This window comes from Haliotis rufescens, unplaced genomic scaffold, assembly GCF_023055435.1.
Source record: "Haliotis rufescens isolate VD_foot unplaced genomic scaffold, xgHalRufe1.0.p SCAF_6, whole genome shotgun sequence".
In the NCBI taxonomy this organism is placed as follows: Eukaryota; Metazoa; Mollusca; class Gastropoda; order Lepetellida; family Haliotidae; genus Haliotis; species Haliotis rufescens.
In genome coordinates this window covers 6,778,951-6,797,512 of record NW_025964334.1, presented here as the reverse complement: position 1 = coordinate 6,797,512, position 18,562 = coordinate 6,778,951, and the positions used below count along the sequence as shown (strand labels likewise).

Below are 18,562 nucleotides of genomic sequence, written 5' to 3'. Positions count from 1 at the left end.
AACGCTATCACTACTACAATCACCACCACCGCCAGCACTGGCACTATCAGCACTACTGCTAGTAGTAGTTGCTTCCGTGAATTCGCCGTTCGTTGGTTCGATTCCAAGTTTCGACCCCGCTATGATCCTTGGTGTGGCTGCACCTTACTCGATCCTCTTGGTTTTACCTAACTGGTGACCCGTGAAGATCCGGGGTAGAATAGGTCTTCAGCAACCCATGTTTACCGTAAAAGGCGACTATGCATGTCATCGTATCTCAATTGCGTGGATCGATGCTCATGATGGCAATCACTGGATTGTCTGGTCCAGACTCGATTATTTACAGACCGCCGCAATATAGCTGGAATATTGCTGAGTGCGGCGTTAAGCAACAAACAAACAAACCTAACTTTTTTCTGTATCACCTGCGTCACTTTTTTGTCGACATTAAGATCTTACGCCGTTACAACTGAAATATTTTTCAAAGGGTTAAACCAAACTCATATCTTTGAAGTTTCCTTTGTTCCCAAATCTGACCAAGAACTCAAAATCGCTGCCATGGAATATATTGGTAAACCATGAATAGAAACAATTGTGAATCCGCAGTGTCAAAGAAATACCTCACAATATCCTTTTTCGCACGCTTATAACATTGAGCAATTATAGGATGGACAATAAACTCTTTTGAGAGCCATATAAAAACAAAATAAAAATCCCCAAACGTTTTTGTTGTTGTTGACGTTCAGTGATTCCGATCCCATGTAAGTATTTTAGTCGCACCACAAAAACAATACATACTTCTATCTGTTGTCGTTTGTATTTATTTATCTGGTTTATTTCCAGATCTTGGAGCGCCGCTCGTCTTCAAAAGAAATCTTTTCTAAAGTTGACGCAGTTGTGGTGGTCTACTCCATCACAGACAGACAGAGCTATGAAGTCGCAGAGAATATTGTAGATTGGCTCAAGCGGGACCGGAAGTCAAACCCCAATCTTCCAGTGTTGGTGCTGGGGAATAAATGTGATATGGACCACCTGAGGTAAAGAATATGAACAAAACCGTAACTAGATAAAACTAGCTGAGTGTTGTTTGTATGTCAGGATAATTTCCAATATAGAATACAGAGGATATCGGGTTATGGGAAATAATTCAATGGTGATATGATTGTTTGATAACATTAATTCAACCATCCATAAGCGCCATTACCTTTCACATTGGTAAAATGTATGAAAATATTTCTTGGGATAAGGGGCACAAAAACTCACCCACAGACCAATAATTGAATCAAAAGTACCACTCTTTTTGCAAAACATATCTCACGAAACACAATTTGTAGACATTTCAAGTATAGAAGTATTCTTGTGGGGCAGGACATGCTTACCCTTTTCCCAAGCACCTGGTGTCATCACTGACTTTCAATGATCCATTCACATAATTTTAACCTTAATCTCTCATTTTACCCCCAATTGAAATCTTTTTCATGGGATAATCGAAACTGCATGGTTATTTCATGGCTTTGTCGTTTTATATTGTATATGCTATTCAATGTACAGTAAGTACATGTGACGCCGATTGTTGGTCACATATACGACACGTGGCGTATTGCATTTTAGGGATAAGTAAGACATATCGGATCGTATCGGATCTGATCGGATCGGATGGGTTTAAATCTGCTTCGGATATTCACTCACTCCTACCTATATTACATTATATATTCAAAACGTCGACATCAGAGAACGATCAGTCTCGAATATATGTCGAATCAAGATTCCACAGGGCATAAAAACCCTATATGACATGGGTTATCGGTCGCGTAGATCGTCTTTCACCAGGCGTAAATGATGATGAATCGAAACGTCAAATCATCATGTTTTTACTTGTTTTCCTAGCTGCCCGCAAAATACTTTAGATATGTAAAGCAAATATGTTTATGAAAACCGTCTTATGCTCTGTCATAACAACGATGGCTATGCCCGTGTCATAACATTCGTTATCACATGTTCAGCACACGGGCGTATGTTGTATGAAACATGCAGGTGATATAGGTGTCCTTTGTTTTCAGGGTGTTATCGCGGTCGCTCAACAACTTCGACAGCGAGTACCAAGGCGTCGTCTTCCTCAGCACGGAGTGTTCAGCGTGCGAGGACTCCGACGGCGTTGTTGATGCATTCCACAGCCTCATCAGGAAGGTCAGTGCATTCGGGTCAACTCGGCTTTTTCCGTATGCTACACTCATCTTTGTTTGATATGTAGCTAAAAATGAAAACGTTTGTTTGTTGCTTAACGCCACCTTCAGCAATATTCCAGCTGTATAGCAGCGGTCTGTAAATAATCGAGTATGGACCGGACAATTGACCTGCAATTAACATGCATCAACCAAGTGACCGAGCCTGGTCACCGATCCCGCTGGTCGCCTCTTTCGACAAGCATGGGTTGCTGAAGACCAGTGCTAACCCCAGATCTTCACGGATAGGCTAAGAATGACCAAACAAGAAATGATTATTCGATGCAATGCAATTGGTGCGGGTATCATAGGCGATATAACATGCATCATATCAACGAGTATATGGCTAGGGCTAATCTACCTTGATCTTAGGTGTCATTACCGGACAGAACTTGATCCCTACGTCACTTCCTCTAATGGAGGATAATCCGTAAGCTGGTCTATCTTATTCTTGGGTGTCAGTACCGGACAGATCATGATCCCTACGTCACTTCCTGAAAATAAGGATAATCCCTAAGCGATCTATCTAAATCTTGGGCGTCAGTACCGGACAGATCATGATCCCTACGTCACTTCCTCTAATAGAGGATAATCCCTAAGCTGATCTATCTTAATCTTGGGTGTCAGTACCGGACAGATCTTGATCCCTACGTCACTTCCTGTAATCGAGGATAATCCCTAAGCTGATCTATCTTAATATTGGGTGTCTTGGAGGACAGATCTTGATCCCTACGTCACTTCCTGTATGTAATGGAGGATAATCCCTAAGCTGGTCTATCTTAATCTTGGGTGTCAGTACCGGACAGATCTTGATCCCTACGTCACTTCCCCTAATAGAGGATAATCCCTAAGCTGGTCTATCTTAATCTTGGGTGTCAGTACCGGACAGATCTTGATCCCTACGCCACTTCCTTTAATGGAGGATAATCCCTAAGCTGTACTATCTTAATCTTGGGTGTCATTAGAGGACAGATCTTGATCCCTACGTCACTTCCTGTATTGAGGATAATCCCTAAGCTGATCTATCTTAATCTTGGGTGTCATTAGAGAACAGATCTTGATCCCTACGTCACTTCCTGTAATAGAGGATGATCCCTAAGCTGATCTATCATAATCTTGGGTGTCATTAGAGGACAGATCTCGATCCCTACGTCACTTCCTGTAATAGAGGATAATCTAAGCTGGTCTATCTTAATCTTGGGTGTCATTAGAGGACATATCTTGATCCCTACGTCACTTCCTGTAATAGAGGATAATCCCTAAGCTGGTCTATCTTAATCTTGGGTGTCATTACCGGACAGATCATGTTCCCTACGTCACGTCCTGTAATGGAGGATAATCCCTAAGCTGGTCTATCTTAATCTTGGGTGTCATTACCGGACAGATCATGATCCCTACGTCACTTCCTGTAATGGAGGATAATTCCTAAGCTGGTCTATCTTAATCTTGTATGTCAGTACCGGACAGAATTTGATCCCTACGTCACTTCCTGTAATGGAGGATAATCCCTAAGCTGGTCTATCTTAATCTTGGGTGTCAGTTACGGACAGATCTTGATCCCTACGTCACTTCCTCAAATGGAGGATGATCCCTAAGCTGGTCTATTTGAATCTTGGGTGTCAGTACCGGACAGATCTTGATCCCTACGTCACTTCCTCTAATGGAGGATAATCCCTAAGCTGGTCTATCTTAATCTTGGGTGTCATTAGAGGACAGATCTTGATCCCTACGTCACTTCCTGTAATGGAGGATAATCCCTAAGCTGATCTATCTTAATCTTGGGTGTCAGTTACGGACAGATCTTGATCCCTACGTCACTTCCTCTAATGGAGGATAATCCCTAAGCTGGTCTATTTGAATCTTGGGTGTCAGTACCGGACAGATCTTGATCCCTACGTCACTTCCTCTAATGGAGGATAATCCCTAAGCTGTACTATTTTAATCTTGGGTGTCATTAGAGGACAGATCTTGATCCCTACGCCACTTCCTGTAATGGAGGATAATCCCTAAGCTGGTCTATCTTAATATTGAGTGTCAGTACCGGACAGATCTTAATCCCGACGTCACTTCCTCTAATGGAGGATAATCCCTAAGCTGGTCTATCTTAATCTTGGGTGTCAGTACCGGACAGATCTTGATCCCTACGTCACTTCCTGTAATGGAGGATAATCCCTAAGCTGGTCTATCTTAATCTTGTATGTCAGTACCGGACAGATCTTGATCCCTAAGTCACTTCCGGTAATGGAGGATAATCCCGAAGCAGGTCATAACCGGACATGGTGAAACAAAATGAGAAGAAAAATGTTCAAATTCATCTACTGTTGTTTGTTTATAAATATGTTATCGTGTAGATGAGCCATTATCATGATTATGTCATCCACATTTACACATCAGTCCGTTTTACCGTTCTTCAAACGCACATTGAAAACATCATTAATTGTTTCTTATAGCCTGGCAGTGTTGCGGCTTACAGAAAGGTCAATAGTATTAACGTGTTCATTATTAGTATATGGCACCAGGACGTCTTTATCAGTTGTTTTCCTCAACAAAACTGGAGGCAGAGTTTAACATCTCGTTAAGTTTTTCGCGAAATCTCGGTTAACGCAACAACACCCGACATCATGACTATGTTCACAAACATTCCTTTCTCAATTATATTTGTTTGCTGAACTAAGAAACGCTTCTTCTAATTATCTTGATGGATTTATTGTTTGAGTTTCCGTGCAATAGCCGATGACGGGTTTATCTGCTCCCTGAAAGTTGTGTTGTTAACCAATACACAGGGGTTCTAGCATAAACTACAGATAGGTGTCTATCTTGCCTCGGCCACATGTAAATCAGGCTATGCCTTTGTGAGCCAAGAAACAGGCAAGGCTGTTTCGGTGCTAAAGTACCGCCTGGTTAAGGACAAGTACAGATTTGTTGCTAATGGTTCGTTGCCGACTTCCGCTGAAAGTAAGGAAACCAATTCTCACAACAGAGGGCGTTATCAGCAAAGCGTTAACGGGAAATCACGAATTTGTTCCCCTCGTACGCGCAATGTATTGATACAATTGGGTGCGCGCTGATTTTGACTAATGCGGGTTTAGTTTCTTGACATCTCACTTCTTGTGTAAGATGCTATGATAATTACATACGGTAACAAGACATACTTTTGCGATGAACAAGTGCGTTTTATCATAGAATAGTAAACTAACGATCGCGCTAACAGAATAGCTCTGATTGATCTTGACTTGTGGAATTATTACCTCACCCATAATGTGTCGACCATGAAGGAAAAAATACAAATGATAATTTTGTTTTTTCTCAACGAAAACGAAAGCTACAAGCGTTGCGGGGTCTCGGGATCGTTAAGTTGACCTTCATCATCTCGACGGGGGGCGGTCGGGTAGCCTAGTGGTTAAAGCGTTCGCTCGTCACGCAGAAGACCCGGGTTCGATTCCCGACATGGGTACAATGTGTGAAGCCCATTTCTAGTGTCCCCCGCCGTGATATTGCTGGAATATTGCTAAAAGCGGCGTAAAACCATACTCACTCACTCACTCACTCATCTCGACGGGGCTGTGGAGTAGTCTAGTGGTTAAAGCGTTGGCTCGTCACGTCGAAGCCCGGGTTCGATTCCTCACATTAATTTACGAAGATGGCTGCATGTGCGCTAGTACTTATAGAGTAAACACAAACCATTCCACCGATAAGGAATATTACTAACAGAAAGGACAAAAAATTGCAAAGTGCGCTTTTCAAGAAATGTCCATTTTGATAGGATAAATATCATCCTTGAGTTTTTATCTCGCGAAATGTGAATAACACTCTCGATAATCACTACGACTTCGACGTTTTACTATGTATATGTCTTGACAGTCTGAGGTGATGACGTGGTAATTAACACGCCCACACATGTTGCTTTGACTCTTGTTTGATGCAATGTTGGTGTGAAGCGTATGTATGTCCCCGACATTGTTGTAAGCGGCGTAAATACATACTCACTCACTCTCAATATATTTATGATATCCGTCGAGGTATCACTCCAGTACATCTGAAAACGCAGTTAATAATACACATGATGCTTCAGCGTAAATGTAGCAAGGTTGGCCTTGATTCACGTACAAGCACGTGACTCAGATTATGTTGTTTCACGTGACACGGGCATCACCGTCGGCGTTTATTGGAAAATAGAGTAATTATGAAGTCGCCAGGCAGGAAATAGCTGCCGTGACTTTTAGGCCGCTAAGATTTGTCTGAGGCAGACGGACCACCAAAATAATCTGCGCTGTCGACACGTGGCCAGGTTACCTGGTGCGGGCAGGTGTATGGGAACACAGCGTTAACCCCTGTGATGGGATTTCAATCAGTGTAGAAAGTTTAGGCTGTGATTGTTTCTTTCTTGGTAAAATCCTAGTTGTGTTAAGGGTATTGTTGGTAGGCTAGTGGTTAAAGCGCCCGCTTGTCATTCCGAAGGTCCAGGATTAATTCTCCATTTGGGTAGATTTCTTGATGTCAGCGTCGTGATATTTGAATATTGCCGGAGGCGCATTTTGAACAACTTGGAAGTTTATAAATAGGACTGACGGATGTATGTTTTGTTCCAGGTGATAGAAAAGCGAGAGGGTTCCACGAAGAGCCAGCGCAAGCTGTCACACGTGCCGCTCGGGTCGCCGAAACAGATCCGCGCAACCATCAAGAGACGCTTCAGCGTGTTCAGCAGGGAACGGACAACTTTGTGAAACACACGAGATTGAAACCACACACACAGCATCATTGATAATCCAGTTATCACCATTTTTGTTCTGATACAATTAGCTTGGACCCATTCAACACCATTGATTCGTTTTGAAAGTGACGTAACATCTTAATTCTCTGATCTGTAACTTCGCAAAGAATTTCTCTGTGCGTGGAATTTAAAATTTGTTTCGGCTTTTACTCATGACGAAGCTATGGTGGAGAATGGGTCCAGGGTATTTATCACGATAGTATGGAGATATAGTGCTCTGCATTATCGAGGATGCGCCAACAGAGACGTAATTACAATGTTTGGACTCGCATCAAGACTAACTACAATGTATGAGTCCTCCACAATGTAACTCCGTGTCCGTCAGACACCTGAAAATCGAGGTCAGTTACAGGTCACAAGGACAGTCGTTGGGTAAGCATATTCAAGTGAATAGCTTTCTCGGTTCCAGATTCTCGTAGACATAAAGCGACCTTGATAGCTGCAAACAAGAAATTCAATCTGATATTTTATTGCGAGGTGATCCTCGGAATGCCATAACTGTCACACCTGCTCAAAACACGCATTGCCTTCTCATCCACTCATTCATTGGCTTACAGGGGCGGTCGGGTAGCCTAGTGGTTAAAGCGTTCGCTCGTCACGCCGAAGACCCGGGTTCGATTCCCGACATTGGTACAATGTGTGAAGCCCATTTCTGGTGTCCCCCGCCGTGATATTGCTGGAATATTGCTAAAAGCGGCGTGAAACCATACTCACTCACTCACTCATTGGCTTACACTGTTGCGATGCGTCCTTTAAGTTGACACCATTACGTACAAGCTATACACCTGGAAAAACAGAACAAGTTCTATATTTTCATCTCTACCTAACTTCCATGTATCTCTTGTAAATATCTTATCATAACTCTACCCGTGATGATCCGGGGTAGAATGGGTCTTCAGTAACCTATGCTTGCCGGCGAGGCGACTATGCTTGTCGTAAGAGACGAATAATGGGATCGGGTGGTCAGGCTCGCTGACTTGGTTGATGCATACCATCGTATCTCAATGTCGTGGATCGATGCTCATGATGTTAATCACTGGATTGTCTGGTCCAGACTCGATTATTTACAGACCGCCGTCATGTAGCTGGAATATTGCTGCGTGGGGCGTAAAACAACAAACAATCTTGTGAATACCTACATATGCCACTGATGTCATTTTGATAAATGTTAACATTCACACTTTGCGTTCCTCCTAAAGCGGCGAAAAACCATACTCACTCACTCCTCCACGTGGTCGCAAGGACTGGGTCATATATAGAAAGTAGCAGAGGACGCAAGGGGGACAGAAGTATTCAAGGTCAAATTACCATTGACCTGAAGTAAATCAGTTACAGACGCGAGTCGTACAACATGTTACATTTTCTACTAGTCACGTGTCAATAGATAAAGGATTCTTAATGTTTAATTAATTAATTTTTCATTTTGAGAATGTATCATCGTAAACAAAAATGTTTGTGTTTTGCCATTAAATTGAAAGTTCATATAAAAATGTATCGTACGCGGTGCTTAAATCTGGTATATTTTGTACAGACCTGTTGTCAGAAACACATCTACTATACCGCACGTAAGATATATGTATCTTATGGCAACGTCTCGACGATGCTTTACCAGCCGTAGGTATAAAAGCTAACATCAGACTGAATATTTTTAATTCTTGCCCATGTACATTTGTCATGTTGCTAGAACTACATTACTATTGTCGTATTTCCACAAAAAGAGTACATCGATTAGAAACAAGGCCTTATATATTTGTTCCAATGTACTATTTCAGGATTAAGGGACATAGGTAATAATCGAGTGCTGAGGTATGTTTCCTGTACTGAGCACATTTTGTACAGTTTTCATAACATCTTTATAATAGAAACGATACAGATTGACTTTGTTGTAAAATATATGCAGATTCCTTATAAATGCTTAAATGGAAATGAGGGCACACGTAATGTACGGCGAAACCTGTCCAGCCCGCCCGCCTCTGACCACACGTCGCTTGAGGAGAAACATTGGGATCCTCACAGCGTCCCCAACAACGCTCCGCTTTTCTCATACAGGGATAACGCGACCTAGTTTCGTGGGTCACTAGTAGTTAACGAGGTTTCATTGAATAGCATATGGAGATTTTGTTTCTATCACCCGGCAGCTGGCATTATTCGTTTATAAATGGTCAAGGTTTGTCATTAAAATTGTCCATTTACCTGAGAAGGATTTTACGCCGCTTCTAGCAATATTCCTGCAATAACACGGCGTGGGGCACTGGAAAGTGGGCTTCACACGTACCCTCGTTGGAAATCGAACCCGGACCACTACGCTTCCCCACCACCCATGTGCATGAGTGCCCATCCCCACCCCGTTTCCATCAGTGACATTACATGTACTACGCGAGGCATGTACCGCTGTTTCACAATGCCATGATTGTACAGTGTGATTATATGTATGAATAATGTATACAGTGTGATTATTATATGTATGTATTTATACTATCAAACGTTGTACATACTCTGTCAGTATTTATGTAATACATTATAGTGTATTGTGTGTAGTATAAATCATGTATTTTATCTGTGGTGTTCTTATGTCGAGACAACTAGAGACTCTGTTATATTATTTTCAATTTAGAGAACGAGACACTAGTGTGCCCCAGTCCCTGAATCATATTATTTTCCCTTTCGCCCAGCCCTTGCTGTAATGCTATAACTCCAAATGAAGCAAGTCTAGATTTTCTACAGGTTCTGAATCTCCCATCACACTGGAGCATTTTGAATGGAGTTGTTTGTTTCTATTAAAGTTATATATTTTCAGAGACTAAGCGCTGGACAAACGAGGCACATTCAATGCTCTTCGTTCTTGAGAGAATGTCTTTGTTAAGGATTTTTGAGGTGCTTCCTTTTCAAGTTGGTCGCAGGAACTGCGGCATCAAGTCTGTATTGTGTGATTAAACGTTCAACTCCAGTCATGGCCGACATTGAATGTATAATGTTATTAGCGTTTTGGATGCATACATTTGTTGATAATCATTATCATTATTTTATCGAAACGTCATTTGTTTTGTTACACTCTTATCAATTCAACCAAATATAACAGGAAAAGGCTGAGTCATTGGGATGACAGCACGCTCTGTTGCACATACGTTGCTACGGGTTACCTGTTGATTTCGCTGCTATCATGTCAACAATGTTGACAAAGAGTCTAAAGGCCATGTTAATATGGTCCATATAGACCAGGGTCAAGTGAAAGTCCCAGCTATATTTGATTAGTCGTCCAAACATCGCTTGGTCTGCTAACTGAAATTGTATGATGTATTCAACACGAAAATGATCTAAGAACCTTTTTTTTTCTTTCATGTACATGTATTCCGAATTTATCTTTTGAAAATATCTACATATATGACATTGACCTCATTTTGAAAAAAACACACCCATACATGATGATCACGTGAACATCCAGGTTGTAGAATAGGTCTTCAGCAACTTACGCTTGTGTGAGAGGCGACGAACGGGATCGGGTGGTCAGGCTCTCTGACTTGGTTGATGCATATCATTGTAGCCCACTTGCGTAGGTCGATGCTCATGATGTCCATCGCTGGATTGTGTGGTCCAGACTCGATTATTTACAGACCGCCGTCATATAGATGGAATATTGCTGAGTGTGGCGTTAAACAACACACCAACCAACCAACCAGCATTAAACAGCAAACACACTCTACACAAGCGTGTGAACCTAGACATGAGAACAAGACCATGGATATTGCCAAGCTATAGTGGAGAACTCAGTTATGGTCGACAGGCTAGGTTTCCAGCACCCTATAAATGACCCGTAGCACCGCCGACTAACTCTATAGCAGATCACAGCGTTTGCACATTTCTTCGCTCACTGTCAATGTTCACTATATTCCAACATGGATGGTGCCTTCCTCATCCTTACCAGTGAAGTAGCATAAGCCATATGCGTCAAACATTACATGAACCGCTGCGTTGTATCGAGGGACTCTCGCTAAGAGTATTATCTGCACTGTATCTTGTATACATTGATAATAAACCATTAGATGTTAAGATGTTATATAGTTGTGTTTTGACTACAGTGTGAATGTAAGAGAAGAATGTTATTTATGTCGGTTTATTGTCCGCGTTATTTAAGGCCTATATTCCCGCCGCGTCATACCAAAAAGCTTTATACGAATGTACTTTTGTTACCCTGCCATCGGGCTATGTAAGTGCAATGATCCCGAAAGCGACGTTAAACTCCATTTCACCCCCTCACGGTCAAATCACAGCCAGGAACAACTAACCAATGGTTATGACAACATCAGCAACGATATTATGTATATTAGGGAAATTGACTCATTTTATATACTAGTGACCCGTGAAGATTCCGGGGTAGAATAGGTCTTCAGCAACCCATGCTTGCCGTAAAAGGCGACTATGCTTGTCGTAAAAGGCGACGAACGTGATCGGGTGGTCAGGCTCGCTGACTTGGTTGATGCATATCATCGATCCCAATTGCGCGGATCGATGCTCATGATGTCAATCACTGGATTGTCTGATCCAGACTCGATTATTTACAGACCGCCGTCATATAGCTGGAATATTGCTGAGTGCGGCGTTAAACAACAAACAAACAAAAAATATACTAGTATATCTTATACAAACCATTACCGCTTATATCGTTTCTAAATGTTGTATTTAATACATCCGAAACAGATCTTTGTCTCCATCTATCATATCCGTTACAACCCCTTTCCTCATTCGTTTCAAATGATGAAGTTAACATATCCGATACAATATCTTTTCCAAATAATATTTGTTATAAACAACCCATCTATCTTTTCTAAAATATATGTATGATATATCTGATTAAACAACCCTTCTATCTTTCATAAATTATGTAAATGATATATCTGATTAAACAACCCATCTTCCTTTTCTAAATTATATGTATGATATATCTGATTAAACAACCATTCTATCTTTCATAAATTATGTAAATGATATATCTGATTAAACAACCCATCTTTCTTTTCTAAATTATATTTATGATATATCTGATTAAACAACCCTTCTAACTTTTATAAATTATGTAAATGATATATCTGATTAAACAACCCATCTTTCTTTTCTAAATTATATGTATGATATATTTGATTAAACAACCCTTCTATCTTTCATAAATTATGTAAATGATATATCTGATTAAACAACCCATCTTCCTTTTCTAAATTATATTTATGATATATCTGATTAAACAACCCTCCTATCTTTCATAAATTATGTAAATGATATATCTGATTAAACAACCCATCTTTCTTTTCTAAATTATATGTATGATATATCTGATTAAACAACCCTTCTATCTTTCATAAATTATGTAAATGATATATCTGATTAAACAACACATCTACTTTTCTAAATTATATGTATGATATATCTGATTAAACAACCCTTCTATCTTTCATAAATTATGTAAATGATATATTTGATAAAACAACCCAACTTTCTTTTCTAAATTATATGTATAATATATTTGATTAAACAACCCTTCTATCTTTCATAAATTATGTAAATGATATATCTGATTAAACAACCCATCTTTCTTTTCTAAAATATATGTATGATATATCTGATTAAACAACCCTTCTATCTTTCATAAATTATGTAAATGATATATCTGATTAAACAACCCTTCTATCTTTCATAAATTATGTAAATGATATATCTGATTAAACAACCCATCTTTCTTTTCTAAATTATATGTATGATATATCTGATTAAACAACCCTTCTATCTTTCATAAATTATGTAAATGATATATCTGGTGAAACAACCCATCTTCCTTTTCTAAATTATATGTATGATATATCTGATTAAACAACCCTTCTATCTTTCATAAATTATAGTTGTTGTTTGTCAACCAAGTCAGCGAGCCTGGCCACCCGATCCCGTTAGTCATAGTCAACTTTCACGGCAATCATGGGTTGCTGAAGACATTTCTACCCCGGATATGACATATCTGATTAAACAACCCATCTATCTTTTCTAAAGTAAATAAATCTAATACAAACCATTCCCCCTTATATCGTTTCTAAATGATGCACTTCTATAGTTTTAAATGGTGTATATATAATATCTCGTAGACGCGTCAATTCGCCGTATAGGGTTGCGTCCCTTAGAGTGAGTGAGTGAGTGAGTTGGGTTTAACGCCGCTTTTAACAGTATTCCAGTTATATCATGGCGTGTCAGGTCTCAGACGTTTACCACTTCGGTGAAACCAAAGCACGGGTATGGTGCTGACAAACTGCGTCCCTTAGACGCGCCATTATCCTATGATAATGGGTTCGAATCCAAGATTATGTTTCTAGGTGTTTCAGCACCAACCTGTGCCTGTGTTCCGCCAAAGTAGTAAATGTCTAAGATCGGCATCGCTTCGGGCTTCGCTCCCATACCAAACTGTCACGCCGTCATGTAACTGAAATTTTGTTCAAAGCGGCGTTAAATCCATCTTACGCACTGTGTCATGGAGAGATGCGACGAGGACACTAGATGCTGAGGAATCACTATCGTGGCATGACCAGAGATCGCGGGAAAGAAAGTGAAGCATGGCAGTTAGAACGTTGTCAAGGTGACGATCTATAGCCTAACGAAACTTGAACGGAACTTGGTGTATGCAAACATGTAAAGTGTTGACAATGAACGTCATGCCGTCTCCGGGACATTAACTCTTAGGGGGAAGGGGGGAGGGAGGACATCACAAGCATCATCGTTCCGGAACAACAACAACATAAACACATTGAACGGAATACATACTAAAACGTCAAAAACAAAATGATGTGCGAAGTTGCACAGCTCAGGCATACATTAGGTGAGCGGAGATTCCAGCTCAGACATACATAAGTTGAGTGGAGATTCCAGCTCAGACATACATGGGGTGAGCGGAGATTCCAGCTCAGGCATACATTAGGTGAGCGGAGATTCCAGCTCAGGCATACATTAGGTGAGCGGAGATTCCAGCTCAGACATAGATAAGGTGAGCGGAGATTCCAGCTCAGACATACATGGGGTGAGCGGAGATTCCAGCTCAGACATACATAGCGTGGCGGCGGAGATTCCAGCTCAGATATACATGAGGTGAGTGGAGTCTTCAGCTCAGACATACAGGAGTTGAGCGGAGATTCAAGCTCAGACATACAGGAGGTGAGCGGAGATTCCAGCTCAGACATACACGGGGTGAGCGGAGATTCCAGCTCAGACATACAGGAGGTGGGCGGAGATTCCAGCTCAGACATACACGGGGTGAGCGGAGATTCTAGATCAGACATACATGGGGTGAACGGAGATTCCAGCTCAGACATACACGGGGTGAGCGGAGATTCCAGCTCAGACATACAGGAGGTGAGCGGAGATTCAAGCTCAGACATACAGGAGGTGAGCGGAGATTCCAGCTGAGACATACATGGGAGGGCGGCGTTTCCAGCTCAGACATACACGGGGTGGGCGGAGATTCCAGCTCAGACATACAGGAGGTGAGCGGAGATTCCAGCTCAGACATACAGGAGGTGGGCGGAGATTCCAGCTCAGATATACACGGGGTGGGCGGAGATTCCAGCTCAGACATACACGGGGTGGGCGTAGATTCCAGCTCAGACATACACGGGGTGGGCGGAGATTCCAGCTCAGACATACACGGGGTGGGCGGAGATTCCAGCTCAGACATACACGGGGTGGGCGGAGATTCCAGCTCAGACATACACGGGGTGGGCGGAGATTCCAGCTCAGACATACACGGGGTGGGCGGAGATTCCAGCTCAGATATACACGAGGTGGGCGGAGATTCCAGCTCAGATATACACGGGGTGGGCGGAGATTCCAGCTCAGATATACACGGGGTGGGCGGAGATTCCAGCTCAGACATACACGGGGTGGGCGGAGATTCCAGCTCAGACATACACGGGGTGGGCGGAGATTCCAGCTCAGACATACACGGGGTGGGCGGAGATTCCAGCTCAGACATACACGGGGTGGGCGGAGATTCCAGCTCAGACATACACGGGGTGGGCGGAGATTCCAGCTCAGATATACACAGGGTCGGCGGAGATTCCAGCTCAGATATACACGGGGTGGGCGGAGATTCCAGCTCAGACATACACGGGGTGGGCGGAGATTCCAGCTCAGACATACACGGGGTGGGCGGAGATTCCAGCTCAGACATACACGGGGTGGGCGGAGATTCCAGCTCAGACATACACGGGGTGGGCGGAGATTCTAGCTCATACATGGGGTGAGCGGCGTTTCCAGCTCAGACATACAGGAGGTGAGCGATGATTCCAGCTCTATCTCTGAGAATCTTATCCCCCACTTTGTCGCAAGGCAAGCCGTTTTCACATGTTTTACCGATTTACCAATAAATTAATTATTTTATTGAAGTCAGGAATTGCTTTTTCATGTCTTGAAATATAATAATGATGTATGTTTAAGACTTCATAGTATAACTTTATTAATGATGTCGTGAACTGGATTAATTGTATCTCAATTTATTTATTTATATCAATCATTCTTTTCAAGATATCAATAATTCAATTCATATCTGTAATTCAGTCATGATTCTTTTGTTGTTATATCAATTATTGTTTTATTTACACCAGTACCTCAGTTCCTTTTCTGAAAAATCAACTAACTTCAGACAAAAAGTAATTGGATCCACTGCCATTGCCAATTATAGCTTGTTTTGTTGTTCATTTGTTTGTTGTTTAACGCCGCACTCAGCAATATTCAAACTATATGACGGCGGTCTGTAAATAATCGAGTCTGGACCAGACAGTCCAGTGATTGATATCATGAGCATCGATCCACGCAATTGGGATACGATGACATGCATCAACCAAGTCAGCAAGCCTGAGCACCCGATCCCGTTAGTCGCCACAACAAGCATAGTCACCTTTTTTTATTTATGTATTTCAGGATATCATCAAATAATTACTGATATTAATTCTTGGATGTCGTGGTCGTACATACAATTTTTTCTCTGAAAAGATGAGCCAGACTGTTTTCTCAAAACATCCACCATGTTCAGTGGAGCATTTCTTCGGGCAAGAATATGCAATAGTTGGACCCTTATCACAATGATATAAATTAAACAGAGAATTTATATTTACTGTATTTTGACAAACGTTTACCAGTAAGTGCTGGGCGTTTAATTTATGTGGTACAAGAAAGGTCGTGCACAGTACCCATGATCGCACAGATGCCCTGCCAATTAGAAACGACATCTATTTCAATGACTTGTTTTATATCAAACGGTTCATGACCCGTTTTGTACCGTTATTATCGTATTGTCATGACACCAGCTGTTGAAACCCATTGTTGCAAACCGATTTCCGATTTATATCACGCAAAGCACCATGGCAGATAATTGTAGATGTTTATGTATTGTTTCCTGACTATGAATGTTGATCGACGCCATGACGACACGGGGAGATGTGTTTGTACAGTTGGAAGATGCTCCATACTGGGCCTGCAGGTCACGTGTTCTTAAAGAAGTGGCGTCTCACAGATGTGATGTACAACAGCTATATATGGTGTGATCATCGGGGGTCGTAATGGACTGTTACCGTCTTCGTTCATGTGTTCACATTTGACATGCGGAAATGAAATGTCCGACAAAGGAGTACGTGCCCTCCCCACCCCCTGCATGTACCCCCCCCCCCCCCCCCCCCTCGTCGACCCCTGTATGTACCCCCGGGTGACGTTGTACAAAGCGATCTCACTGCTAGGGTGAAGGTCACTCCCATATTGTAACATAGACCTACGACAGTCGTAGTACGGAGGTTGTTTTGATTGTAAGATTGTTGTTTTTACTTGTTGTCATGGTCATCGTCTGTATGCATTCCCTCAATGTACTCCCGCGGAAATAGGTGCAAATACAGGTTTTATATCCTCCAGTGACGCCATCCTATTTTTTCGTAGAATATTCTCTTAGCAGGATTTTCTACAGAGTATTCATGATCATCTATGCCAGGGGTAGTGTATAGAAGGTCTTGGTCTTCCAGAGGGTAGTGAGTGAGTTGGGTTAAACGCCGCTTTTAACATTATTCCAGTTATATCGCAGAGTGTCAGCTTAATTTTGGAAGGAAAGTCCGAAGTGATGCAGGTCTTAGACGTTTACCACTTCGGTGAAACCCACGAGCACGGGTATGGTGCTGACAAACCTAGAAACATAATTGGGGCGAACCGGGATTCGAACCCACAATCATAGGTTTCTGGCGTGCCAAAGGTACGCAACTCTGCACAGCGAATTGCGGCGCCTTAGACGACTGGGCCACCCGTGCCCCCTTCCGGAGGGCAGTGTCTGTAAAGTGTCTCTGACGTTTTGAATGTTCCTGGTCAGAGATTTACTTTGCTACACAACACACATTTCGTTGCTAACTGAAGGAAACGTGGGAAACCAAATGTAACTTACATCCCACTTCGTACTTGTACCAGGAGGCACGGGTCGTCTAAGGCGCCGCGATTTGCTGTTCAGAGTATGCAGAAACGTATGAATGTTGGTTCGAATCCCGGTTCCCCCCCCATTTTGTTTCTAGGTTTGACAGCACCATACCAGTGCTCGTGGGTTTCTCCGATGTGGTAAACGTCTGAGACCTGCATCACTTCGGGCTTTCCTCCCACATTAAGCTGACACGCCGTGATATAACTGGAATACTGTTAAAAGCGGCGTTAAACCCAACTCACTCACTCACTCATCTATTCTCTCGGAAATGGGACATCCTTTATCCAATTGTCTCTTGTCTAATTGATTATCGACAAGCGCTGAAGCGTGACCGAACCTTCATCGCCAGGTCAGAGAGAGAGAGGTCGACAGAACGTCATCCACAACCAGCTGGGGACGACTCGCGCATGCGGAACAGAGCGCTGTATATGCATGTGTCTCTCGACCGTATATACCTGTATATTCATTCAGCAGCTGGGCAATCGGCACAACCAGTGGTGGTTCGGCGCGTTGGTGAACACTCGGACAAGTCATCTACAGGTACGTTTACTGATTTGGTGCACTCGCATCGTGCGCGTGGACGAAATATCAGAAGAGCTTTATTACCGCAGTTGTGATGGTCTTTGTTTTCGGTGAGCATCCTTAGTGTGCCCTGCGTTGCAGACTGGTATATTCTAAATATTCCTTTGTTACATTAACATTCATTTCAATGCAGCAGTGGATTACATTCAATATATGCAGGTTCGATCGCGGGGAGAAAACGCTATGAACGATTGTTACGGTTAAAGGCTTGGCTTGGTGATGCGAGAGAAACAATTCAATAATATATATGTTTCATATGACAAAAATAGCGTAGCATACCCATAGCACGTAGAAAAGGCAAACGTGAAAAGAATACAGCCTCAAAAGGACTGAGGTATGAATAAAAGTTTACACACAAAATTCACATGTGGTGTATTCTTCTCGTGAGTTCAAATTTAAGTGACTTTTGTAAACTTGGTTTATTTTAGATGAATGCAAATGACAGACACCCCTTTCAGAGTATCGTCTTTGCAGCATAGTTGGGACAGGGTTTTATATACCTCACAGGGCGAGGTAAGGGCTGTTTTGTGATAC

At 42.2% G+C, this 18,562-nt stretch overlaps 2 protein-coding genes across 3 annotated transcripts in view; one reads left to right on the top strand and one right to left on the bottom strand.

Moving 5' to 3' along the window:
- The window catches only part of LOC124148791 (ras-related and estrogen-regulated growth inhibitor-like), a 46,760-nt gene extending 38,995 nt beyond the window's left edge, over positions 1-7,765 (top strand). For both annotated transcript variants that reach the window (XM_048386388.1, XM_046520084.2), the window contains 3 exons: positions 823-1,016; positions 2,040-2,166; positions 6,791-7,765. In XM_048386388.1, the coding sequence (XP_048242345.1) occupies positions 823-1,016; positions 2,040-2,166; positions 6,791-6,925 (456 nt within the window). In that variant the 3' untranslated portion in view covers positions 6,926-7,765. The remainder of the gene's footprint in view (positions 1-822; positions 1,017-2,039; positions 2,167-6,790) is intronic.
- A 5,891-nt stretch (positions 7,766-13,656) lies between these two features.
- Positions 13,657-15,235, bottom strand: LOC125374681 (leucine-rich repeat extensin-like protein 3). The gene is made up of 2 exons (XM_048385908.1): positions 14,512-15,235; positions 13,657-13,766 (listed from the first exon to the last, which is right to left on the bottom strand). Exons 1-2 carry the CDS (start codon positions 15,233-15,235, stop codon positions 13,657-13,659), a joined length of 834 nt encoding a protein of 277 aa, XP_048241865.1.
- Positions 15,236-18,562: the final 3,327 nt, after the last annotated feature.